This window comes from Hippoglossus hippoglossus, chromosome 22 (genome assembly GCF_009819705.1).
Source record: "Hippoglossus hippoglossus isolate fHipHip1 chromosome 22, fHipHip1.pri, whole genome shotgun sequence".
Classification (NCBI taxonomy): Eukaryota; Metazoa; Chordata; class Actinopteri; order Pleuronectiformes; family Pleuronectidae; genus Hippoglossus; species Hippoglossus hippoglossus.
In genome coordinates, this window is record NC_047172.1 from 19,436,760 (window position 1) to 19,464,381 (window position 27,622).

At 40.2% G+C, this 27,622-nt stretch overlaps 2 protein-coding genes across 3 annotated transcripts; one reads left to right on the forward strand and one right to left on the reverse strand.

The window, feature by feature from the left end:
* Positions 1-1,865: 1,865 nt before the first annotated feature.
* Positions 1,866-12,972, reverse strand: eif4eb (eukaryotic translation initiation factor 4eb). 2 transcript variants are annotated; one of them, XM_034577229.1, is made up of 7 exons: positions 12,834-12,972; positions 11,723-11,826; positions 8,891-8,986; positions 8,664-8,727; positions 6,139-6,252; positions 3,761-3,900; positions 1,866-3,669 (listed from the first exon to the last, which is right to left on the reverse strand). In XM_034577229.1, exons 1-7 carry the CDS (start codon positions 12,849-12,851, stop codon positions 3,555-3,557), a joined length of 651 nt encoding a protein of 216 aa, XP_034433120.1. In that variant the 5' UTR covers positions 12,852-12,972; the 3' UTR covers positions 1,866-3,554. The 2 variants fall into 2 exon arrangements, with proteins under 2 accessions (XP_034433120.1, XP_034433118.1); XM_034577227.1 differs by lacking the exon at positions 12,834-12,972 and adding an exon at positions 12,098-12,145.
* On the forward strand, positions 12,889-26,736 carry metap1 (methionyl aminopeptidase 1). The gene is made up of 12 exons (XM_034577223.1): positions 12,889-13,109; positions 14,586-14,637; positions 15,501-15,610; positions 16,083-16,143; positions 21,224-21,315; positions 21,404-21,487; positions 22,326-22,464; positions 23,570-23,701; positions 24,197-24,340; positions 24,436-24,501; positions 24,966-25,686; positions 25,743-26,736. The coding sequence occupies exons 1-11, from the start codon at positions 12,993-12,995 to the stop codon at positions 25,130-25,132; spliced, it is 1,164 nt and encodes a 387-aa protein (XP_034433114.1). The 5' UTR covers positions 12,889-12,992; the 3' UTR covers positions 25,133-25,686; positions 25,743-26,736.
* The last annotated feature ends 886 nt before the right edge of the window (positions 26,737-27,622 follow it).

Genomic DNA, 27,622 nt, shown 5'->3' on the forward strand with positions numbered 1-27,622 from the left:
GGATTCTGTGTTGTTGAATGTTGATGCCATTAAGAAAGGTCAGCATCCGCTACCCCTGTGCATGTCTGTCTCAGTCCAACACGGTGAAATACAAATAATGAAATCATCAAAATGATCTGGCGTGATTCTGACCTGGGGTTTGACCCAGTTGCCAACCACTGCTGCTGTAGTTTATCCGACGACAAGTTTAACTCACAGACAAACTGTTGGCACACTGCCTCGACCCCACTGACTGAAGAGAAAAATAATGTATAGGTACTCGTCTACGATGTGCCTTAAATGTGATCAATAAAATGTTCAAGTCAGTCCTCTTGCGTACTAGGAGCCTGCAATGTTAAGCTAACATGGGAACAACACGCTGTTTCTTCTTAGTTGGCTGTCAGGAGTCGGCTATTGGCAGAGACGGGTGCACAGGGAGTTTGGATCAATAATGGAAACACCACTATGTTTGCAATGACTGCTTTACGCTCCATGGGTGGTGTTCTGTGTTCATGTGCTGATGGATTCTCAAGAGTCCTTCTGTATATATGTTAAGTTTATGCGACTGGGCCGCAAAATGTAATCCAAGGATTCTAAATTACAAAGCCACAAAGTAGGCTAACTGCATCTCTCATTACCTCCTTCATTCATTTAATCTGGGTTAACAAATCCTGCCATTGATCCCTGCGCTGGCGGGAGGGAAAAGAGCACCCGAGTGGGCCCTGGGGAAATTGATCAGCCATCTACCGAACGGTAAACTGATAAAGCATTAAGCTTCACAAATAGCCATGGCTTAGATGCTGTTGTTGTAAGGGTATTGCACAGTGTAATGTCCTTATTATAACTGCTGGGAACATACACATATGTTATAAAGATTTATTTGATGGTAATTGTGTAATTTGTAATACATTAGTATTTATCCTCTACAGAGATAGTGAGTGCCTTTAAATTAAATAGAATACACAGCAACACAAAAGAGGAAAAAGTTCCTTTTTGATGTTTAATGCTTCTGATAATTTATCTGGAATTCCCTCGTCACCTCTGCACACACAAGACATTCTCAGTTTATATTGCAGCCTTGGTTAATTACTTTTCCTGTTAATTGTGCGCTGCCACCATCAAAAGCACCTGATAGGAAACAGACCGCAGTGTAATCCACACCACCCTGAGCTGCTAAATTGCTTAATCACTGCCTTTCGAAGATGAAAGCCTGCATTATGCAGATGTATGGCTGTAAACAAATCCATCCCTGGACTTTGTACTGGCCTAAGAAACACCAGTTTAAAGTTGAATGGGGTTGCAGTTTTCTCCAGTGTAAACGGACGGGCAGCAATGAAATTATCACCTATTAAAACCTGTCTGAAGCCACAGCATCAACAGAAATACCAAGAGTTGCTGAGTAAATATTCCACAGTAATAACATTTTATGTTTTTGCTCTTTGCGCTTTTTCCCTCAATTCAATAAGCTCTAAAACAAATTGCCTCAGCAATATTTTTTTTTCCTGTTGGAAGGCTATTCTGATTTTGGCCTTTATTTCGTGTATTCCCCTGCTGTATTATATCCTTCCATCCCATTGATTTGACCCATTGTCTCGCGCTGGAGGCTTTTGGGGTTTTGAGAACTGCCTCTGATTGGAAAACAAGGAGGCCCTGCAGCTACAGGGAGCCAACTGGAGACTGAGAAACTGTTCTCAATTCAATTTGCCACATTGATTGCGTTCATTGCTGCCAAGGTTAGTCCGTAACCCCATTTAATAAAGTGACCGTGTCAGTGGCCTTGTGTTTACCTGTCTGCACAGACTGGGACATTTGGTTTTATTGCGATGCACGACTGACAGATTAAAAAATCATTTTCAACTGTGGACAGATTTCAATAGACGCAAGATGGAGAAAAAAACAGGATTGAATTTTGATGGCAGTAGCAGAACAGATTTAATTACACGCCATACTGAGGTGTTTCAGATGTTTTGACCACCGTATTAATATTACATGATATTACCTCTACCAAAGAGGTTTAGTTTTTGATTGCTGTCTGTCTGCTTTTCAGCAGCATTACTCAAGAAACACTGACTTGTTTCACATATTGTGTGGAGGGGTGGGGCCTGACCCAATGAAGAACTCATTATATTTAGGAGCAGATTTGGATTCTTAGTTCACCTTCTTTCGGGCGTTAGCCTTGGCAGAGGTATGGCCCCCCCCTTTAGGTTCAAGGAATTTACAGAGCGGTTGTTTGGGTTTTTCACAGTGCTGTGGATGTGGCACGTTCACATCATTACTCAGTTACACTGGTGGGATTCGCCTGATTAAGAAGTGAATCTGATTAGACTTTTGGTCAGTGGAGCTGCCATCGTGTGGTTTTTGTGCAGCTTTCTTGTCTGTTAAGTGTCATTGTGAGGCACTTTGTTATGTCTTCAGTGGAACGGGACAACAAAGACATATTTTTACTTACATTTGGCTTGCAAATGGTCTCACAAGATAAATCAGCTGCCCTTTAAAGGTTTCTACCACAACCACGTCGGACACTTCAACAAGGACCTAATGAAGCTTCTCCACTCACTTAACGCTTCATCAGCTCAAGGAGGCTCCGGTTGTGGACGCTTCGCCTGCTGGCTTAAAGAATGCCAAACCTTGAGAATGTGATGACATTTGTCATGTTGAGGTGACATTTTTAAAGCCGCGCTGGTGGCATGAAGTGAGATGGGAAGCCATGTTGCCCAAAGTAACCTTTTCTTTCCAAGTTCTTTTCATACTGACATTTTAAAGGATCTTGGGATGAGGTAGAGGGTGGAGTGGGGGGTTGACTTTGTAGTTTCACACCAGCTCGGGCTAACAGTGAATGCTAAGCTGCTGGGAAGCTGTGGGAAGGATGTTCCTCTGTTTTCTCTTTCAGTGTTATTGGATTATACAGTCGGAATATTCAGTTGGTTTTCAATCCAACCACCAAAAGTCTATATCCTACAATACAGCACCACTGCAAGTGTAAAAGCATTTCATTTATAACAGGAAATGTACCGATGACAGGTTGCAAAAAAGCATTCCACAATTTAAAAGTTAATAACTGCAAAAACCAATGTTTTAATTATATTAACACTCCAATGAGTAATGAAATACTTTAAAAGGTTGATTATGTTCAACAGTTCAAGGCAAAAAAGCAGAAAACAACGGTCTAACAATCTAATAATATGCAGGCAAATTAATAGAATAAATTAAAAGGGTTTAATGTCATTTAGCACAAAAAAATGCTGTAGAATTATTTTTTTTGCATTTCAGGGTTCCCTGCCATTGGAAAAAAAAAACTGATTTCTTTAGTAGAGTTAGCAGTACTCTAGTTACCATCCACTATTAATACCTCTCATTGTTAGTGTTTTGGAAGATTCATGTTTGTCATGTTTTTTTTCCGTGGGTGTTTTTCCTGTGATTCACGTCCTGGGCAGTTTATGGAAACATTTGGCTTGTAGTCATGGTTTGAGTTTCCTTTCCTCATGATTGCATTCCGCACAGTCTTTGCAGCAAAGTAAACATATGCACCAACAACAAATAAGACAAGAAAATGAGAGAGGCACACAGGGCATTTCTCAAACAACAAATTTGTTCTTGGTGGTTGAGCCGCTCTTGGTGGCTGTGTCTGCGTGGGACTGGTAGCCAATGGTCATCTTCGTGGGAAGCCCCAGGCGCTCCTTGTACACTCTCCTGTTATGGAAAATGGCAGCATATGAGAATGTAGAGATCATCACCACCTGTGGTTGAAATACTTCCAACTGACACCAAAGATCTGTCTCACCCTATGTGTGTTACAGCTTCCCGGTTGTCGTAGTCTGCGGTCCACACGGCTATTTTGTCTCCTTTTGTGCGGATGTTGACCACGGCTCCGCAGACATGATCGCTGTACTCGTCAAAGGCCTCTCCGACTAAACACAGCAGCTGAGGAAGGGATAAAGAGGGAAGAAAAGGGCTATTGAAATAACCTGATGAGTCATATCTTAACTTTAAATATAACTGCAAATCCACCACATTCTCACAAAAGAGGAAGGCCACAGACATTGTTGGCTTTGTCACCTTGATCACTGAATCAGTGTGAACTGTGGGATTCCTGCGCTCTTTCATTCAGGTCTACGCAAAAACATTTTCAGGGTGAGATGTGATTTTTTACAATTCATGTTTGACCTTTTCTAAGAGCAGTGAGGGAGAAACCTTATTTCACAATGAAATAACTTTTTCAATAATGAAAAATATCTCAGTTTCAGCTATAACATTTAAATACTATACTCGAAACACCTTATCCTTCAAGGGTCATGGGGGGGACCTGGATCCATCCAAATACATGCTGAATGAATTAATAATCCAAAATTGAGAACAAAACTTTTCATAATCTTGATGACGAAATATAATTTTAACAAACAGAAATCCACTTTGTTTATGTGACTTTTTTCATTAACAGATCTGCTCTTATAATTTGTTAACATGCTGCAAACACAAGCTCACTGAATGGTAGGAATCCTGAGCAAACTATAAACTGGGGGGAGCATCAGGAGGAACAACCTAATTATTCTGATAGAAAACAAGTGTTGTCCATCAGTCAAATTGTATTTATTATAATATTATTTATAATATTATTTTGTATTTATTGTTCAGCTGCTGGAATACTTGTGTTGCATTCGTGCATAGGGAAAGTTAAATGGAAAGAAAGGGAAAACCAGCCCTTTATTCTGATTCAGGAACGAGTGGTCACCTAAAATTATAGTCACAACAAATAAATACCTTCAATTAGCTGTTATTTTTGTATATATTTGTAGCAGTTTGTAAAACCATATACATTAATATATAATGAGATGAATGGTTTGCTTTTGTGTGGTGGTGCATTCGCAGCCCTTCTGCCTACAGTCTGTTAACATCATTGTCAAAGATTCCAAATATCTCCTTTTTTTTTTTTTTTTATATAATCAGGCTCTTTGTGATTGTGGTTTAGACAATATGATGTGAACCACTGTCTCCACAGGAAGATGGACCGGGCAGCTCCAAAATGTCAGCAAATGAGACATGGATCAAACCTCCAAAGTACATGTGAATTTTTCTCAAAGATGGTTTCTCTCATTTTAGATTATTATCCTACTGCTTTATATCCATTTTTCCGGAAAGTGTGGTTTTTATTTATTTGATGCAATGAAAACAGGCTGAGACGGCATGATTTAAGACAGAATTGTGATTGGTAGAGCATGTGAATCAGCAGAACCTTGATGCAACTGCTCCACTCCACGATCACTAATGTCTCAGGCTTCAAATGATGTCTAAAGTGCAAGATGGCAGCACCCATGTCTGGGATATTTTCTGCAACATAGCTTCCGGCCACTTGTGGCAGCACACGGCTTAGCATCAATCCGACCACCTGCGTTGTTTTTAACCAAGCCTGGCTGCGAAGTCTTCGTATCATCTGCAAAGTATTTTCAACAATCTTTCCCACAACACCTTTTATGATCCGATCTGTGAGGGAAATGTCCAAGTTGTGGCAGCTCCGGGATCAGGACTAAGCATCCCTCCACGACTCAATATGAGAGCTTAATAAGAGCTTATTTAAAACTGTCTGCAATCATTAAAATAGGTCTTGCTTCAAGCTCAACATATAGTAAAACATTGAGTGTGAATGTCATTAGAAAATCAAAGTAAACCCTTTCAGCCCTCAAGAGTCTCAGTATTGACAGTACAGTACGTGCTGGCAAGTCACAGCTTGATAGATGTCTGTATCACCGTCAGTGACCTTTAGAGCAGCAGGAGGGCTCACTACACTGTGTGGACTGGAGATGTAGCAGCGAGCAAGTCCAATTTCAATTGCTCTCATCTGACTGCGCTGTGACCTCATCATCAGCTCAGATCATCGTCAAGGAATAGCATATTTTCTTAGACATTAGTTGAAGATTGTGTGCAAAAAGACGAGAGGACTAATCCAATCTCATCTGTGGCTCAGATCAGTTTGGAAAGTTATAAAAGGAGGTAATAACCTGTATAAACATTGAGTCGGATGTAATGATAGAGTGGTCGACTAATTACAGCTGACCGCAGGTAAAAAAAGGCTCAGAGGAGCCACAAGAAATGATTTATTTGATCACTTGTTTGAGTAACAGCACTGAAGACTTAACAAAGCAGGACAGAGACGCCCAAACCTACTGTTTCCAGCCAGAAGCGGTCCAGGTCTGATCTCCTCATCTGCTTGTTGAGTGTCATCAGCCAGCGGCCGCCGCGCTTGTTCCTCTCGTCTTCCCACATGGGTTCAATGCCATCCTGCAGCGATGGTTCAAACGGTCAATGCACATCCCAAACCACTGCACCACAACTTCAACACAGCCTTACCAAGTGAGGTATGGACAGGATTTCCACATTGGCTGCAAGAAAAATATCTTTTGCAACCTTCAAACTATCACAGTGGAAAATCTTGAAATCCAATTATAGATGTCTGCAGTTGGAATACTTAAAGGATAGCAAGAAATCAGCACTTGTCCAGTGATGGTTCAATTTGTTTCACATTTTCTCAACAAGTTTTATTTCTAACCTACTATACAAGCTTGGCCTTAACATCCTCATCACATCACCGTTCTTGTGTTTTTTTCTTGTCTTTGTTCAAGTGCGTGATCTTAAAGTTTCAGATTTTTTTACTGCTTTCACTCAAAACACTAGGCTCGCACTCAGACTCTGAGTGTGCTTTGATTTGCCCTGCTTGTGCTCAAACTGTGCGCTTGTACTCAGATATTTTGTTGCTTGGAAAGATTTCTTCTCCTCACGCTCTTGCTGCTTCTGTATGCGCGTGAAACTGATTTTTCCTTTGCTCTTGAATTTTTCTTCTGCAGTTGTAGAGATGACGAATGAAATTGTACCGCCCTTGTTGTGGGTGTGTTAGCTTTACTTCTTTGAAAGTCCCATATGGGCGGTTACTATAACTATAAAGTTCATGCATCACCAGCTTCTCGTCTGTGTGCTCGAAGTAAAAAGATCATCTTCATGCAGCAGGAGTCCACCAGATCCCTGGTCAACATTTAGGGGCAAATTGAAGGATCTTAAGTAAGTGTTTCTATTTTATACTACACTGTCAATGATAAAAACAAAATAGACACCGCCTTGTTTCTTTTTCCTCTTTGTATTCTACGGGAATAGTACCAACAGCAGAAGTAACCAGATAGGCAATAGACACTGCCACAACAGGGGCACAGGGTTTTGAGTGAAAGTATTACAAAATCTGAACATGATATGAAATCATATCCCTATCTTAATTCAAGAGCGTGGTCTTTCGGTTTGAGAGCAGGATTGATATGTGAAATTTGTTCAACTTTAATTTTACAGGTGCTGATAAACTATCTCCCCCGCTATGAAAACCAGTTCACTCATTAATCTTTGCCACAGGTGATACTGCCAGGGATTTACATAAAAAGATGGCTGATCAAAGAGCGCAGTCATATTTGATGACTGCCTTTTCCATTTATTATTATCACCTACCTCAAATGCAGTATAATTAGTGGCTGCTCCTGCTTTTCAACTTACCAGAAACTTCCACCCATGCTTCTCATTTTCTATCAGCGCTGTGGCTAAATGAGCTCTTTTAATCGGATGAGTTCTGAGACAGATTTAGTCAGACCAAAAAAACTAAACTAAACCTGCCCAGTCTTTGTGTGCCTACCCTCCTGTAATGATGCTGCCATTTGACTGGAATTCTTTGTGTCAACAATCATAATTTGATCCTGCTGTCATTAAGAAATCTTGCAATTAGGGATTATTGGTATGCTGGCAATAAAAATGATTTTAATATGTTTCAGTTCAGAAACCCAACTGTAGCATGACAGTTTATAGCTGCCTATCTAATGTCTCAAAAAATAAATGAATAATGTAAAAGCTCGATATTTGTTGCCATAGCTCATGTCGATGTAAATGTGACCCACCACCACTTTAGAAGAAATATGTTTTATAGTTATTAACATTGTGTCACAGACAGAAAACACTGTAGTTAATTTAGATGAACACACAATACAGCAAGTGCAGCCACTGGTGTATAATACATGAAGCACTTTTCTCAGCACCAGGGAGAATAGAGCTCAACAGCCTGGTTCCAGAGGTAAAATTCCCATTCATTTTCTAAATAAAGATTTTGATTATTAGAAATAATATTTAACCATACAAGGCAGACTCCGCACACCCAATGAGGCTGTGAAACAATGTTTTATGCTCCTGTGGAAGCCACAAGACTGTATATCACCTACATTGGAAGAAAAACTCGTCTTATTTGCAATGTCAAGGAGAATACTACACTATCCACAATGGGATGCATCGTTCCTTACTCTTAAAATAATTCAATTCAATTTTATTTGTATAACGCCAAATCATAACATACATTATCTCAGGGCACTAAATACAATAATAATGTACAAAATCTTGTACCTTTTACCTAATTCATTTTCGCAAAATAAATTGTCTGCATCGAATCAAATATTTGATGGTCACAATTCAGCTGGTCGGCTTAGAACTCTTTAAATAAGGATTTTCTGAAACTTCAATGGAGAAAACAAAATGGAAATTTACTTCAGAAACCAGAGCTGTTCTAAACAGGGCTGGTCACTGTTACGCTTTATACTGAGGAAGAATGATTTTAAGACTTTCTCTGCACATTTACACAAATACCAAATTTAAATAAATGGACACAAACTTACCTTAAAAAGAGAGTAATCACAGCCTGACATGAGGTTGCTTGACACCTGGATGTGATTGTAGAGACTAGAAGTGACGAGAGCACAGCATTAACGAAACAAGCTAATCCATCGCTAATGCATGTAATGGTTATTCAAAAACGCAGTATCTGTTCAGGACATTTTATTGCTCCCTCCATAGTGGTGCAGAAAAACTAAAAGAAGACTCAGGGAAATGTATAGCTCCTTACGCCCAGAAATCTTCAACCGTGTCAAATTTGGAGATGAGCCGCAGGTTGGCCTGCCACGTCTTGCTCTTGTCATTCTTGAAGAACCACAGAGACCAGCTGTTGGGTGAAAAACAGAAAAGGTGGAAATTTGAATATATGTCACAAGCCCCTAATTAAACATGAGGTAAACAGAACTACCCAAAAGCCATTGAGCTGTGGAGCAAGTGGGCAACGTGTGGATGCACCTGGATGCTGCTGACAACACCGCCCAACTGTTCAGTATATCACACTGTCACTCTCGTGGTCAAATTAATTGTGACACAGTGTCATATTTGTTCAACGCTAAATCCTCTCACAGCTCAGCAACTGCCTTAAGCTCTCCAGGTTCAAGAAGAATAAAGAATTGTGTGGCTGTTGACACTACAATAAAACCATTAATGCCACTAGTCTGTCGGGGGCTACAGGTACAACTGTATTTGCATACATACATACATACATACATACATATCAGTGGAGGCTTCGTTATATGTCACATCTGTGTATTCCTCATTAAATTGTCCAGTACAATATTTCATTGTTTGACTATAGGTCATAATAGGAGGCAGTTTATATATTCCTCAGTCTTTTTGACTGGCCACGACAGGTTTAAAATGCATGATGGGATAAGCTCTAGCACCCTATGACCCTGTATCAAAACACAGGGATTGATAAAATGTATGAAAGCTAGACAGAAGGCTTGTCTCTGTTGTGCTCTGTCATGACTGTAAATAAAGATGGACAACGCGTCTCCACTTCCTCACACTATTTGCCATTTAGCGCGTTTGAAGCCACAGTCTGTATGGTAGTGATCAGGGGATGCAGCTGCTTATCAAGGTCTCACCGATACAAACATGTCAATCACGACGTTTCACCCTGTCTTAATAACGTCTAATAACTAATAAAAACAAGCTCACCGGAACATTTTAACTCGATCATTCAGAGTGATAAGAGCAACCTAAAATAACAGAAAACTATCTTTGAGAAAAATGAATTCAACGTACTTTGACTTTTTAGTTTTGTCCATGTCTCATGAACTGACATGGAGGAGGCAGGATTTATCACCTACACTGCCACCAGCCACAAGGGGAGCAATTGCGACATTTTGGCCTCAATTTTGGGGAGCTGTCATGATATCCATCTTTTGTACAGTCTATGTGCTTTGGGCACTGGTGTTTTTAAGCCAGTACAGAAAAATAATAGTCATTCAAATTATAATGTCATTTTTCATCAATTTAATAATCAATACTTATTTAGCCATTAAACTTGAAACAACAGTCGGAGGGTTTAAGTGTTAGTATATTTAAAACCTCACAGTTTGAGCTGTGAGTCACCGATAAAGTGTTGGTGTAGGGTCCAACTTTATTTCTTTCAGCAGACTCTCTGTTCAATCAGTTTTTTTATTTGTACCTTTTGGGCATAATTAACTTTATGGATTTCAAACATTTATAAAACATTAATACATTGCGTATTTGTATTTAGCACCAAGGGGAGCTGAGTATGGATTCAGAGGAAAACACTGAAAGTCTTTTAACGGGTCACGAGAGCATAACAGTCAATCACAGTCTCACTGTGGGGAAATAAAAGACCCCAACAAAGCAGACTGTATTTGTTTGGAATGTGACAGGAGATCTACTTTAGCACATGAACCACATAACCACCCGCATGGCATATACATATATACATGAATCGAGAAACAGCTCAGTAATTACTCATCCATGTGCAAAGCAAACATGTTTATTTTGAGGAAAGAGGTTTGCGTGCTTCTATTTGGTGTTTTGACTTATTCTTTAATATGAGCTGTGCACAAACAATTTTGTGAATTGTGAGGTTTCCTCTCAATGAACAAAGAATTCACTGTTTTCAGTAAATGGTCAGTTTATGTCTTACTTTCAATTCCGTATAAGAGGCCCCATTCAGTTGAGAGGAGGAGGGGTCATTCAGTTTCTGAACCACAACTAGAGATCAAACAATTGGGGGACGCAGAAGTCACTAACTGTTGTCTATGAAGCTGGTGATGCACCAGACTGCATCTGAATACCACGTGGTAACACAGGCCATGTATGTAATTCTCTGTTTCACATTCAAACGCAAACTTTAACCAAATAACGTAATATTCACAATATTTATGCTATCAACCACTTTTTTAAATTTAAACCCAGTAAATTCCACAAGCAAACCAAACCAACGTTTCAAGCAGACAAAAAACAAGATTTAAGCTTGATTTTAAAGCTGCAAACACTAGTTAGTTAATCAATCAGCTGATTGACAGACAATTTACTATTTTGATACCATTCAAGTAATTGGTCTTCTGTCATATAAAAAATGGATAACTGTCATTTAGTAAGTCGACTAAATAATTAATTAACCATTTAAACAAAAGTATATGTCTGTATTAATGAAAATCTTAAATGCCATGTAGTGAATAATGCCCCGTTCACACTGATGCAGATATTTAGCAAAACCAGCTTTTTCCTGTGTTGGGGCCTCTTGTCCACAGTCAATATAACTGGTATTTTTACAAATGCCTTCCAAAGTGCAGATTTTCAAAGACTACAGTTTCTATGTATCTGTGTGTAAATGTGAAACAGTGTTTGGGAAACGATGATGTCACAGCTTACTTCAGGCATGCTCCCTGTTGCTATATATACGCACTGTGTGCCACAAAGGTCTTGGATAAGGTGACAAAACAAATGTCAATTAACAATAAGCAAAGAAAAAAATTAGAATGAGATGCTTTTGTTTTAGTTAGAAAATGCTGTTTTAAACGTAAAGGTAGTAGTATGGATGTTAGTGGCTGTTTCAAATCAATCTAACCTGTTCTGGAGGGGGTGTTTGATGTAGGCCTCTGGGCTCACAATCTCCTGTCCCAACTCCTCAGCTCCATCTTCATCAGCCAGCGTCGGACTTGCGTTGGTTTCCTACAAAGCAGTGAGGCAGAAGTGAGGTACAAAATGTCTGGTGGTGAACTTACAGGAGAAAGGACCCTGTACCAGCTCCACCAATAACTGCCCATTGCATAAGTGGACCCTTCTGCCGCAGCAACTAGATGGTGGTACCATGACTAAATACATTTACCCAGTGTCCAGCTGATTAACCAACAGTGCTGTTTGTGATCTCAGATGAGATCAGTAATCTGCTGAAGAAACTTCACATATGTAACAAGAAACATAATAATCTGTGAGTGTTCACTTCTGAACCCTGATGTGAACATCTGGCACACATGTCACTGTGATGTGAACCTGGTGTTTGGCGAGCGACTATTAACTCGTGAACACCACGACATTTCTATTCATTATACAGGGTTACACACCCACTATAACACATTAAAACATTTCAGCTAAAATCAACATTCGGTATAAATGTTTAACAGCAATCCTGATCAATGAGGTGGAAAATCGTGTGGACATTCACCCCACGCTTCTCCATTATGTACGTTTAGACACTAAAATAGTCAATGAAGTCAGCAGAGAGCAGCGTCAACTAATTTTGAAGGTCGAAAATGTAACTTCAAAAACACAACTATTTAGCATTTTATGATATTCAACATGCCGAATTCACCGGAAATCTATAACAGTTATGAATGTTTTGGAATCAACACATTTTCGTCACGTATTTGACCAGATTACTCAATCGAGTACTGAAGTGAGTTGTTCTGTAATGGAGGTCTGTGTGGCCAAAGTTAACGGCACGTTGGTAACGTCAGCCTTAAAGTTGGGAGACACACGAGCGCTGCTCCTGGGTCGTGGCACAGAACACAAACTTTAAAACCGGGCGAAAACAACGAGAGTGCTAACAGCAACAGCCACTTTCCGCGTGAGGGCAGATGCTTACAGCTGTTCCTCAACTTTTGAAATGTTCTCGGCCCGTAATTAAAGCAAGAAGCCCCCCCGAAAAGAGTGTTTAGTTGTGTGGAGAAAGTGCTCACCGGTTCGGCGGTCGCCATCTTATAAATCTCTGAGTGGGAAAGTCTCCGCTGATTGGACGGGAGCCGCGCCACGTGACGCCGCCGCCTCGGACATGCGCAGCGCGACGCCGCTGGCTGCGCTGCTCGCCGCCGGCTCCACCCTCTCCCGCAGACGAAGGCATGGCGAGCACCGAGACCAGGAGGGAGTGTGAGACCGAGGGCTGCAGCCAGGACGCCAAGCTCCAGTGTCCCACATGTATCAAGCTCGCTATTCAAGGCTCCTATTTCTGTTCACAGGTACTGCTGCCTCCCCGGCTCGCCCCGCTTTAATGCCGCTTGTGGCTGCGCTCAGGCCCCCCTCTCTCATCACGAGGCTGCTAACGCTAAGTGTCATGCTAGGTAGACATGTGTGCTGTACGTGCCCGGTAAAGCGCTCATAACGCATTAGCGGAACTTGAACGAATGCCTCCTGGCTGAGTTAACGCCACACCGATCGCTGAGGATGCAATAGTGCAGCCGGTAGCCGATGCTATCCCTGCAACAGCAGGCCGAGGGGAAACGTTTAGCTAGCTAACGGTTCGCAGGTTAGCAGAAAGTGACTCCAGGTAAAATCTAAACTGTGCAGAGTGGAGTGTGAAATAATGAATGCCGTGTACGAACCGGGTACCAGCGTAATGTAACACAACAAAAATCGTGATACTCGAGTGTAAAGTGTTGCAGAGGTAATGTGGCGTGACAGATGACTTGGTGCCACGATGTTTGATCCTCATCCTGGTTCTCCTCAGGGGGGCAACACTCCACTCACAAATCAGACAGTGTAGATGTGAACTGATTATGGACCAGACCTAAAACTGGCCTCAGTAATGACTGGGAATGGAAGATGTTCTCCAATTCGCATACAGATTATCTGCTGAGCAGAGGTTGATTGAACTGTATGAAAACTTTTAGTGTTGGCACATCTCAGCACTGGTCTCTGACTAAAATATTGAAGGGACTTGAAACACGTCAAGTGGGACCACAGAGAGTTGGTTTTACATTGATGAAGTTTGTAGATTCTGCCTTGTGGCATTTGGTTTACAACTGTACAATGAAAGTATACACAATGTAAAGATAGGGTGAAATAACATACAATATAATAACATTGAACTGCTATGATGTGATTTAAAAACAACTTAAGGACTTAAGGTCTTCAGTTAGTCTTAAATATATTGAAGGAAGGAGATCACTTCATTGAAATAAGACGATTGTTACGAAACTTTGGGGCAGCTACAGCGAGCGCACTTTCACCCACTACATGTATTTGTCTCCATTTTGAATAGACCTAATGTAGTGTTCCTTGAGTTCAAAGTTTTATAAATAGTGAGGCTGGGGGACAGCGTACAGGCTCCTGTGGTGTCATGGTATTTGACCAGGGAGGTCTTGCTGTCAATGCAGTTTTGGCTGTGCAACCTGACCCTGCTCTCTATACCGCCCCCCACCCCTCTCGCTCTCTCTGCAGTCAATTGTTCACTTATCGCGCACACACACACACACACCATTGAAATAGAGCATGGCAGAGTGACTGTGTGTCCATCCAAGTCAAACCGTTATTTTTTTTCTTAAATAGTTTAAACACCAGCACAAGTTCAGTGACCATGCTTGGGATTATTACATATTAGTTACTAGTTTTATTAGTGCACCATTAAGTACAGTTTGCTCTGTATCGATAATAGTTTGTCTGTCCATCTCTGTACTTCCTCATTTACATGTTTTTGTTTGTGTTTTCTTTTCCAGGAATGTTTCAAAGGGAGCTGGGTGTCTCACAAGTTACTGCACAAGAAAGCAAGTAGGTATCACAGGTCACTGACTGCGTTTACATGTTCACTTATACCCCGGTTATGATCAGGGTTTTGAAGTAACCCAGTTTTTGGGTTAAAGCATGTAAACCTCATATTCCAATTTCAGTATCCTGGAAAAGCCTTTGTCCTGGTCTTGCGAAATACGATTTTACTAGCTGGGGTGCTCCATAAGTAACTGGGATACTGGTGCATGTAAACGTCTTATTCTGGTTTCTGACCACTGCCAACAGCCTGCGCAGGCGTTGCTTCAGCCAAGTTCTACAACTGTCAGTTTGTACAACACAATAGCCACTCATCAGTATCGGAACTGGTGCTTGAACTGTTGTTTCCTCTGGTCTCATGAAGGGTTTAACTTTGACACAAAGCCGGCAAAGGGATAAGTCAAAGTGGAGGCCTTAGCCACCGTACTTGAGTCAAACTGCTGATAGCCAGTACTGTTGTTACTATGGTAATGTTAAACATCTAAGGCACCTGCACAAACAGCACACAGTTATAAGTAAGCAGGATACTGGTATTTATCATGTATAAGGGCAAATGAACCAGATTTTTCATTGTCTAATGTAAACACCATATCCCGAATATGATGAAAACCAGAATGGGCCTTTATAAAGGGATACTAGCTCACATTTAACTTTTATACTTTGTTGACATCAAGCTCACACTTCACATTACATACATACTTTGCATGTTATTTATGTCAATGACCAAGTTAAGAATTTAGAAACAGCTGTACTCATACATGGTGTTTTATTTAGAACCTGTAACAAAAGTCCTGAGTAGATGATGTTTCTTGGCAGAACTGACATTGTGGTGCCACATGCTTTAGAGGCCTTGTGTTACATTTTTTCAGAGGAGGACAAGAACCAGAATGAACCCAATAATTGTGTGGAGAAGGACATCAACACAGACCCATGGCCGGGCTACCGCTACACAGGACAACTACACCCTCACTACCCACTGGTTGGTTATTTTTTGTCTGCAGTTTTTTCTTTTCAGTGGTGATAAATACATTTTAACATTCTTGTCATATTTTATTAATATTTACCACTAACCACTGTAACAATGGGAGCAACTAAGGACAAAGTTTTGAAAAAAATATTTAAAAAATGTTCCTTTGAGACACATTTCTGCACTGTGTTAGGTGAAAGAATGTCGGTTTACTCAATGGTCTCATGCTTTGGCACAGTAACTTCTACACACCACACCATTTAATAGCAGTGTCTTGTATAGATAACTGCTGGTGCAAATATGTTTTTTAATGTGTCAAAGAAGTGTCTCCTAAAAACGATGGAGGACTACTGGAGAAAAACAGAGCAATATGAAATGTTTCTTATATACATCCGTGCACGTACTATCAAATGTTTTGTATAAAAGTACTGGTGTTTGTGAATTCCATGATGTGACATTTCTATCGTCTTGGCCCCTGGTGTAGACTCCCATGAGGCTTGTACCTGGTGACATCCAAAGACCTGACTATGCTGACCATCCCAGAGGTAACTATGCTTCTTTCTCCCAGTATGTCGTGTGTTGACCGTATTGGCTCATTGTCCACCTTGGTAGCTTGGTATGGGGTTGCAGCGATGGTTTGAAAATGGAGTGAAAATGTATGGTTATCATTTGCTTAACCAAATGGTTAGGGGGGGGCTGCAACTAAATGGAGAAGGTCACCTGTGTTATGCATGCACATGTTTGTATGTATGTATGTCCTCTTTCCTCGACTGCCTGTCAGACTCTGCAACTGGCACCATATCAACACACATGCACACACAGAAAAAGAGAAGGGAGAGTGATAACCTCCATTTGTCAAAAAACAAACTTAAATCAGCAGTGGGATCACTTTTGATATCCCAAAAATGAAATGTATGAATCAATGGATTTGTAGTCTGATGAAGAAGGGAACACTTCAAACATGATCTGCCATCTTCCAGAACACCATTCTTCCTTGTTGTGTTCCTTGTAGTGTAATGAATCCCATAAATAAGTTTAATCCCTATGAATGTGTGATCATTTAAACACTGACTAAATTATGCACTGTTGAAATAATTTTCCACATGACAGATTCTGTCTGTATCTTTGTCTGTGAAGACACAGTGACCCTGAATTCACCCCATTAGGAAACAAGTGCAAACCTTTCTGACTGCTGACACAAGTGTGAGGGTGTGAAAGGTTCAGACAGGATCCGTCTATTTTAGGGATGAAACGATTACTAGGGATGCACCGATCCAACTTTTTCAGTCCCGATCCGATACCATTATTGAATTAATAACTGTATACCTTGCCGTGTGGAAGAGACTGAAAGCATCAGGCTTAATCATTACCTTCCTAACTTTGTATAACAAAATTTAACAAATTAACGCATAGGTATAAATGTACTGAAGTGTTATTTATTATGAAAATATTAATAAATAATTGTGCACCAGCAGCAACTTGGAACAGCATTAACAATAAACAGTAATCTAACTTCTTTGTAAACATTTAGTGCAAACAGGAATTCAAAATCCTATAAAGAATATAGCAGCTGAAACTGAGAATAAGCAAGGAGCTTAACTAACATGGTCAATCATTCAAAATATACAGTAATCAAACAGTTAACAGTCAAACTTAAAAGCGGCTAACTTAAATGTGGCACATGTCAGAGCTCCAGATATGTGTGGTGAAGCTCATTGCTTTTACATCTTATAACTCTTCTGATATGTGTTTGCATGCTTTCTTGGACAGCTCGGGCAGAGTGGTCTCAGAAAAATATTTTCGTGACGGTAAACTGTACCTTGGTTCCAGGTGTTCAAGAAAGCGACGGAAGCCTTCATTTTCAACAACCGACAGGGGCTGCGCATCCAAAACAATGAATTCCAGAACCTTCTCTGTTATTTTTGGCGCTTTCACGCTGTCGGTTGGAAGTTTCTTTGCAGTGCGTCTGCCAAAGTTAACTGCTTCGTCGTATAATCATATAGTGGCGTGTAATGGACTGGAGCTTTGACATTTAAGCTGTGAGTTAAATATGAATTGTGCTCGGTGGTAACAATGGATAAGCTTAAAATTCAGTACCAGCACATTGGCCCCACATTTAAAGTGTTATCAAACTCAAGCAGGCTGAGCTTCTGACCAAATCACAATTCAGATTTCAATCCCTGAGCTACATACTGAGATAGTTGTCCTTAGGGTTACCCCCTAACCCTAACCCTTACAGGTATAACTTAAAATAACTGCACGTGCCTAGTTAATATTACATTCAACTCAGGTGGTAACACACTCTACATGGGTCGGACAGCATGTAACCTTAGCCTACAGTTAGCTCGTAGCTACTCCAAATTCAAGTCAACACGACAACAAGATCCCTAACAACACCGGAACATGTAGCAAATGTTTAAATAACAATCGCGTGTGAAGGGAGGAACATAACAAACCTAATGAAGCAAAGGATACATTTGAAAGCAGAGCGATGCTGCGTGTTTGATTGCTTGCGTGACCCCATATCAAGCACATTAGTCTGCAGTCCCTGGCCCAACGGTGTGGAGACAATTGACAGGTTTGGAGTTGACGTATTTTGCTGAATTAAGCAATGAAACCGTTGTAGTGATAATTATTGTAGATTTTATTATGTAAATCCAAGAGTTTTGCACCTGTTTATACTTAATATACTTTAAACGGACAACAGTTGATAGGTTGAATTTGAACTTCCAGTTTACCTTCGCAATAAACAAGCTGTTGTTATCCTCGACCGTTTTTTCTTTTTTTAAGTATTGCCTCTGACACAGATTAGGCCCGGTACCGATTTTAGCAGTGATGAATAAGCTCCGGTTCCAGATAAACCCAAACGATACCCAACCCTAATAGCTATTACCATTACCAAAAGGTCATAATTAATCCTCTGAGATCTCTTAAGTATTGGATCACTACATCATACATCAGACAAATGTGATGACACACAAGTGCACATTCAGAGCTCCAACCTGCTGAGGTCCTGTCGTGGTGTGCTACAATAATCTGCACAATGTGCTCGTCCATGCATGCATTGTACATATTTTTTGCCTGAACGCACAGGTGTGTGTCGTGCTCAAGACAGAGAAGTGAATAAAGAACAAAACCTTTATAGGTTTGGTGCAATTAAAAGTGAGCTTACTTACTAATTACTACGTTCTCAAATGACACTCCTGTCAGTAGTATTTGTTCTCTCTATTAATGCCATAGTGATACTTTTTTAAATAGTTTTCTTCTAAAATATGCAGATTAGTATTTGAATCATTGTGATTTTAGTGGCTGAAATCTGTTAACAGCTGCAGAGTGCTATATATCTACTCTCAGCAGGAACAGTAAAACTAATGTCATTTCACCTGCATTCATTTGACTTAGTATTACACAATGAAAAACATATTTTTTTGTACATAAGTACATTATAAATTGATGCAATTATTCTGTTCTTGTGATATTTTGACTCAAAGGCATCTTCCGCCTGATGACGTTTGTTTCAAAGCAATAACTGGAATTCCCTCTCTTATACAGTCCCAAATGAATGATGATCTCTTTCCACCATTGGCCCTAAAGTGCAATATATTTGTTGCAGGGAAAGTGATGCTGCTGACAGGTCTGCTGTCACACTTTTTCACCAGTTTGCTTCTTTTGTGTTATCAGACAGTCATAATTGTAACCTTCCTTATTTACGTCTATTTCTCTGGGAAAGTCATTCATTGTGCAACCATGGCAACCTCCCCATCCTTGTCATCTGACTGCATAGATCCATACTCAGGTAGTCATGGCTACCATCTCCTTTCATTCTCTTGTGATGCCTATTCAGGGACTGAGGCACAGTCGTTACAGGCTTATGTTTCACACAGATCTGTCAGCTCGGTTTAATTTTATATTCTTACAATTTTAATATGCATATTGACATTGTTTCCACTATTGAACCTATAAGCATCAAACCAGAAGACATAGTAATGTGCACACTGGTTTTTCTCATATCCTGTGCCTTCTTTGAGCAGCTGTATCAGAGCGTAAGTAATTCTAAATGATTGTTGCACTCACACTATAGGCTCTTGGGGTCAACAGGAGGGCTGTATTTGAATTGTACACAAACCTGTCTAAAGTGCGTGTTGCTAGGCAACTGTTCACGTTCATCCAGCAGTCATCTTGTTGAGTTAATTAATTATAGATCGGTGAATTGTTGATGACTCCAGTGCTTTCACCAACACACATTTAAATACTCCATTAAAATGTTTACAGTCTAGAAAAGAAAGAATAGAAAATGTTGTGATGGCGTTTATTCTGCAGCTGAATTGCTGGTAGTCTAATTTATTGTGGGGCTGAAAGCACTGGCAGCTGTGCTTCTGTTTTCTGTACAACAGAAAAGGACCTGCTCTGCTCCTCTGAGTCCACAGTGTGAGTGTCATTAGAGTCTGCCTCTGTTCAGGTACTGATACTGTAGTGTGTTCTCTGTAGGAGCAGCTAGTTATCCATAGCACCGCAGCTCTGCATGACCATTTTATGTTTTGGGGGATTTGGGAATTTAAGTATATAGTATAAAGACAATGCAGTGTGTATTCATAATTTATAGAAATTATTGTAATAGATAAAATTGTAAAAACTGACATAAGAAACTGGAGAAAAAGAGTTAGAATAGTCCATTTTAAATGTACTATTAAATGTGTGTGTGTGTGTGTGTGTGTGTGTGTATATATAAACTTAATATTGTTTATATGGAGAGATACTCTAAAGTAATATTCCCACCAGGTTTGGTGAAAATTGTTGAGGTTTTTTCTACACATTTATGCGCACAGACACAGACATGGGCGAGAACAATGCCAGTGTGCAAAGCTATGCTAGCACACATGCTAGCAAAGAAACATGAAATTAATGCAGTGTAATTATTTGCAATTTTTTGCTATTGCTACATAGCCAGCATTAGCATTTACAGCTGTTTATTTACCTCACTTACTACTTCTCCCCAAGAGCTGTCTCCAGAGGTGGAAAGTAACACCAATGTTTTTGATTTGCTTCTACTGAAGATAGCATGCTAACCAGTTAGCCCTCACTAAGATGGCCCATGTCGTTGCATTCCAATATTCCAGTCTGACCATAAGCGCTGCTCAGAAGACTCAATGTAACCAGTTGACCTGTAAATTGAAATATGGTGAGGTATTTTGATAAATTGTCAGCACCATCCATTCCTGGTGTGATATGTTTTAAGTCCTGATTTAAGATGGATGTACAAATTCATAACTATTCATCCTCCCACTCTTGGTGTAAATGTTATGCCTGAGAAAAATCAACAAAACTGCACAACCAGCACTGACAGTAAAGGCAGATACACGCTTCTGCGTCGAAGCTACGCTGTAGGTACGCACATAGTTGTGCGTAGGTTTGCATGAACCGTGCTGCAATTACACAGCCGAAACACTAGTTATTTCGCAACAAAAACAATTAAAGTACGAATGATGATAATGAGACCTTGTGCCTTCTTCCAACCAGAAGACAAATTCAGCTGCTCAATCTGATAGGCCGATGACTGCTGCTTTGCCAGGTCCTATCTGAGTAGGCTGACCATGCCTGTTGTTTCTCCTTGTTGCCATCCCACAGGTATGTCTGAGTCTGAGCAGTTCCTTAAGGGGACGTCACAGATCAAGATCCTTTCTCCTGAGGACATTGAAGGCATGAGAGTTGTGTGCAAGGTAACTAATTGGCATGTCGTCACTGATGCCATAGTTCATGTTCATAGTTTTCCATTTATCATGCATTGGTTTTTTTACACGTTTGCAGCTGGCAAGAGAAGTCCTGGACATTGCAGCCGTGATGGTGAAACCAGGTGTCACAACAGAAGAAATCGACCATGCTGTGCATCTGGTACGCATGCACACACAGTTCAAGACTTACTTATCAAACCTAACTCTCAAAAAATATTATGAATTATTAAGGTTGTGTACAATGTAGGGCTGTAACATTCGCGAGACACGAAGACGGAACCGCGACACGTCTCCCTGCCCAATCCTACTGCCAAAATATTACTCTAGAAAATTAGATGAAATAAAACACTCCTCGTCACAGTAAGTAGGAGATGCTACATTTGTACGGCAGGTTTATATCGTTGAGGGATGAGACTACATTGACTCACTGTCGCCTCATGAGGTACAAAGTGGTATTGCAAGCCAAGGCTAGCTGGTTAGGGTAATAAACAAATGCATTGTTCTTCAAAACTAATAGCATGCCCGTCAGCCTCAACTGTACTTTGTGTGTCATGCTATGAAGCAAGTACTATCGTGCTAACATACTAAAGTAGGATTACAGTCATGTAAACATAATCTGCTGTACATTAGCGTGTTAGCATTGTCTTTGTGATCATTGTCTGATGTATTTAGCTCAAACCACTGCAGCCCCACAGATCTGTTAGCATGACTGTGTACACTCTTGTTTGAATAGTTAATAATTGTAATTTTAGAACTGACTCTGCTGATGAATAATGCAAGACTGTATGTAAACAAACCCCCTGCTGTGGAACAGCAATTTAAACGAATACTGACACACTGTCACGTCATATATAAAACACACAGTACACTCCTGTTAAATTACTATGTGCAGATACAGAGCCCACACTGCCACTGATCTATATTATGTGTGGTCCATTCTTGGTTTTCTAACATGATGCTTTTCTTCTTTCTGTAACCAACATGACTTATCTGTTCAGGCCTGTACAGCGAGGAAGTGCTACCCATCCCCTCTCAACTACTATAACTTTCCCAAATCCTGTTGCACGTCTGTCAATGAAGTCATCTGTCACGGCATCCCAGACAGAAGACAGCTACAAGACGGAGATATACTCAACGGTATGATCATTGAGACATTATGTTAGCGAGCATTCAATGAATGATATATATATATATAATTAACCTAATAAGTGCAAGTTCGTGGGTTCATTTATACAGTTGAGGCATCGAGACGTTGATGTATGTGGTGATGTAATGATGTGGCTCATCGTAAAGAAAACTAGTTCTTAAAAGCTTTGCAGGTTGAATCAGTTCTGAACCATCCCTTTGGTTGAAAGGGGGTAAGAGATATTCTAGAGCTTTTGGTGGAAAAGGCTAGTGTTTGAAAGTCATGTAATGCCTCCTGTAAGTTATGTAATGCCTCCTGCAGGCTGTGCCACCCCTAAACTGAACGCTTTGCAGATTTTGTTATTGTTGTGAACGTGTCTGACCAGAGAATTTCCCGCTGCGTTCTTCATATGTGAAAGGCAAAGTCTGGACAAAGTCTGGACAAAGTCTTAACCCCATTGTGAGGACATTCTCTGGAGTTCATGTCTGAAAACGGCTTAGGATTGTCAACCACCCAAATAGTCTCACTGTTGTCATCTTCGCATTCAACCAAGTCCAATGAATAGTTAAGCTAAGTTTGGATGTGGGCAAATGTTTAATTGAAGAGAATTGAGGGGTGGAGGGGAGTGGGGGGTTTCTGGAAGATGACAAATGGTTTTAGCAGCATGCTGAAATGGTGTCAGCAGGAGTTTGACAATTTTTAGCCTCTTTATGAATTTTTCTGCTAAGGAGATGTCTTCAGTCCGCCACTCCCCTCAGTGCAACTGATGGAGCAACTCGTCTCTCACTGCATGGACCGACAAGACAAATAGTTCCATTAACCTTTTCCAGCTTTTCTCTTAAGATCGTCCAATCTCTTTATTTCATCTTAAACGAGACGGGTTGACCGATCTGAGAGTTCTAAGGTCATCAGAAGTTTTAAAAGCTGGGACATTTTGTTTGGCCTTGCAAATGGGTTGATATTTTATAAACGTCCATGTTTACCAGCTCCCTTCCATTATTAACTGTTTCAGACAGATTACTCATAACAGCCCTTTCTTTGTGTTGAACATAATAGAATCTAGTCTGTCATGCGACACAGTGGCTTTGACATTTTCATTGTTTCACTCTGACACAGTGGACATCACCGTCTACCACAACGGTTTCCATGGTGACCTCAATGAAACCTTCTATGTCGGAGAGGTGGATGAAGGAGCAAAGACGCTGGTTCAGACCACATATGAATGCCTTATGCAAGCCATCGACTCTGGTAGGAACCTCACTGTTATTTTCATTCACTCACAAACTGTGCAGATTGTAGTAAGCTCACCTTTACTTTTCACTGCAAAGGCACATTTAAACCATCTAAAATTTCATTGTATTTGACTATAGAAATGTTGCATTAAGGCTTTAGCAATAAAAAGTTTTTGTACACAGACTGTTTGGAATAAATAAGTGAAGTATAGGTGTAAATATTTGCTTAAAGTTATATCTTTGTCAGTATGTGCTCTGTGGGCCAAAATTTTACCAAAAAAAGCAGATCACAAATGTCAAACATAACTTTTTAAGTAATTTAGTGTTGCCATTACATAGTTTGTACACCAGAGAGAACTAACAATTGAGAGTATAAAATGTATTTATTAAACTCAAAAATACTGGTTATTGCCTTTTTTTAGATTCCAGCATTGTTTTGGTCATTAACCACAGTTAAATTTTCAAAGCTCTGTCACCCTGATGCTGTTCGTCTTTGCCTCCTTTTCCACAGTGAAGCCTGGTATTCGTTACAGAGAGTTGGGTAACATCATCCAGAAGCACGCTCAGGCCAGCAGCTTCTCTGTGGTGCGGAGCTACTGCGGCCACGGCATCCACAGACTGTTCCACACTGCTCCCAACGTGCCACACTATGCCAGTGGGTAGTCTTGTCCTTAACTCTGAAAGTTGCTATTAAATTTCTGAATGTTCCATCACAGCACAGCATGATCTCCGTATTTACTTGTTTCCCAGAAAACAAAGCAGTTGGAGTTATGAAGCCGGGCCATGTGTTTACCATTGAGCCCATGATATGTGAAGGTGAGTGGAACTGCCTTTGTTTGAATAATGTGAACAATAATAAGGCTAATATTATTTCAAATCATATATTTAACCAATGTGAATAATATGATGATGATGAATATGATAGATGTATTTACTTGATATCCAGTCCTAGCAGCCATAAAACAGAGGTTTCTCAGGTCGGAGAGGATCACTTAATTCTTTCTTTGTACCTCTAAAAAATATATAACTTAATAAGTAGATATGTGGTTTTCACAGGAAAGTGAAAAAAATATTTAGTTTTAATAATTGATCATTTTTCAATTCAAGCTGCAAGAATGAAGACTTTGGCTGTTGACTGTATCTCAGGATTAAACCATGTGTCTTGCAGCTGGTCATTAAACACAGTATACCTCGTGGGTGTCCAATGAGGCGATGCCAGACTTTGAGTGTTTGTTTCCACAGCTCTCTTTAATTGATGGTGTGTGTGTGTGATATTTCAGGTGGCTGGCAAGATGAGACGTGGCCAGACGGCTGGACAGCGGTGACCAGAGACGGCAAGCGCTCTGCTCAGTTCGAACACACCCTGCTGGTGACGGAGACCGGCTGCGAGATCCTCACCCGCCGCATGGAGGAGAATGGTCGCGCTCATTTCCTGAGCCAAGTGTAGGCCGAACCAGAACACACCTAGGGACTGGACTTTGTGGACACAGACACACCCAGCACATCTGGGTCTCACACACAGACACTCACACATCTCAAACAAGAGGCACCACTCCTGGAGCTCAGTGTAACTGTGGCTCTCATTGTTCTGTGCATTAAATATGGGTTCCTCAAACTAAATGGAAGTACTTGAATGTGTCTTATATCAAATGTGGATTGCTTATTAGTGGAAACTGTCTCTTTAGAAGGAAATATGAGAGTATTTATGAGATTATGCTTTGCTTCTTTTCTGTCATCCTCTGCAAACTTGATCAGACTTCCTCTGAATTTACCAGAGAGATTGAGAAGAAACAGCAGCAGTAGAGACACAGTAGAGTCCCAGGAAACAGGGTCAGCCAGTCACACAAGCTCAACAAGTCAAAACTTACTTTAGAGTTGGAACAAAACCCTACTTAGCATTTATAAGCAGCACAGCATACATAATTTATAACACACTGTGGTGGAGTTGTAAGCAGATGTAAGTATTTATTAATGTGTTCATCAACAACTACAACTCCTCCTGTGGGCATCCACAACAAGATGCTTGTATTTAAACATAATGAATGGGGGGGGGAAAGTCGTAATTGTTGACAAATACTGTACATTAATAAACTGTCATTTAATTAGGTCAAGTGTTTCCACATTAAGATTTAAGTCAACAACTTGCAACAAGTTTGAATATTTAAAGAAAAGCTTACAAGTTTTCAAATAGGCCATCTTAACAGACACATGCTGGAAAAGTTTGACATTTTAGGGAATAGACTCATTTGCCTTCATGCTGAAGATTGATACTCTTTATCTGTTTGTTAAATATGAAACGAGCCAGGAGATGGTTAGCCTAGCCTAGCATAAAGACAGGAAATAGGGGAGCTGCTAGCTGCTCTGTCCAAAACTTAAAAAACCAGGCTAGATCTTTGTAAAGTGGAAAAAAAAACTGCAATCTGTGGTCTTACTGGTGCTTATGTGGACGTAACCTCTCGTACAAACAATGTGTCTTTTTAAAAAGCACCTCTACTAATATAAAATTTAATTCTGTATCTGTGTTTTTGTGTCACATGCAGAAATGACAATTTGTGGTTGTATTACAATAAATTGATGTAATTATGAACTTTGGTCTGGGGGATGCTAGCAGTTTTCTCCACTTCCTGCCTTATTGTAAGCTAGGCTAAGCTAAGTTAGCCGTCTCGGGTCCATATTTAAGGAACTGATGTGAGTGCTATCAAACTGATGCCGATTTTACAGAATAGGAATAAAACACAGTTGAGCTCAGACTTTCAAGTGTTGAACTTGTTTCTCTGCTTTGTTGTCTGTTGTTTCTGAACAGCCCTGGTGTAGCAAATCGAGCCTTAATGTGTAAATCTAGGAATTAAAAGTTGTCAGATGTGTCTCGGCACATTTACTGATGTTTCCCCTTATATCTCGAAAGTCACCATTTACCTTGATGTGGGGATTTTTTTCCTGGTGTGAGCAGAATTCATTATTTCTACATTTTCAGAGGACTAATGTGATCACAGTCTCTGTTATCTTTGTATTTCTTCTAAAGGAGTAATAAATGACTCTTCTGTAGCTCTGTATGGGCGAGTTTGTCCTTGATTAGATTAGTGATCTAAAATCCCCAAAGTGGTTTATTTGACTTGAAATAACCCTCTGGATGCCTGTCAGCCTTAATGCGGTTTGACCTCTGTGGAGGACAATGTTGGACTTTAACTCCTATGGAACACTATTAGCATGACTACAGGTAAACATTTCAGTCCCTGGAGTTACACTGGATGTTTTCTATGCATCGTAACTATATAGCTCCACAAACCAGACTTCATTGAAAACTTGGCCAACTATGAATTTAGTTTGCAGTGACAAAAAAAGATAATTTCGTGCAGTAGAAACAAGTTGTCTCGAAACAAAGCGATTGCCCAGTTTCAGTGCACAATGAAACACTGAATTCAGAACAAGCACATTAATGAACGCTGGTACAAACTTGACTAAGTCTGTTTCATGGTTGTCATTTCAGCTCCTCTGCAGCTCGCTTATCAACATGTTACATCTCACTTTTTAAATCGGACCGTTGCTTTTTATCAAATGTTGTGTGCTGCTAATTACACACCAGAATATTTGAACTAATACAGTGATCTGCTGCCACAACAATCGTTTTGCCTCGTATGACTACTGGATTTACTGTAGATTACCTCATAGTCAGATTCTAAATGTTCGTTATATCTACTAATAATAGAGCGACAATATAAAGACTAAATGGATCAGAAATAGTCAATCCCCATCATATGATGTCATTTGAAAAGTGACGACATGCATTGTTAAAAAATATTCCAGGTCGCTCTGCAGACATGACTACAGACATGACCTGAAGCTTATATCGATCGAAAAACAATTAATTTGATATGGTAGGAATGATGTCATCATGATGACACTGTGGGGTCAGATAATAATGTCATAACACATTAAC

Bases quoted from the DNA above. Each gene is read 5' to 3' on its own strand.
- eif4eb (XM_034577227.1), bottom strand. From the start codon at position 12,130: ATGTGTGCCAGATGTTCACATCAGGGTTCAGAA. The intron at 6,253-8,663 runs GTAAGTTTGTGT...CCATCGCTGCAG, and splicing joins GTGATTACTCTCTTTTTAAG to GATGGCATTGAACCCATGTG. The intron at 3,670-3,760 runs GTGAGACAGATC...TTTCCATAACAG, and splicing joins GAAGCTGTAACACACATAGG to GAGAGTGTACAAGGAGCGCC.
- metap1 (XM_034577223.1), top strand. From the start codon at position 12,993: ATGGCGAGCACCGAGACCAGGAGGGAGTGTGAGACCGAGGGCTGCAGC. The intron at 21,488-22,325 runs GTACGCATGCAC...TTATCTGTTCAG, and splicing joins TCGACCATGCTGTGCATCTG to GCCTGTACAGCGAGGAAGTG. The intron at 22,465-23,569 runs GTATGATCATTG...ACTCTGACACAG, and splicing joins AGACGGAGATATACTCAACG to TGGACATCACCGTCTACCAC.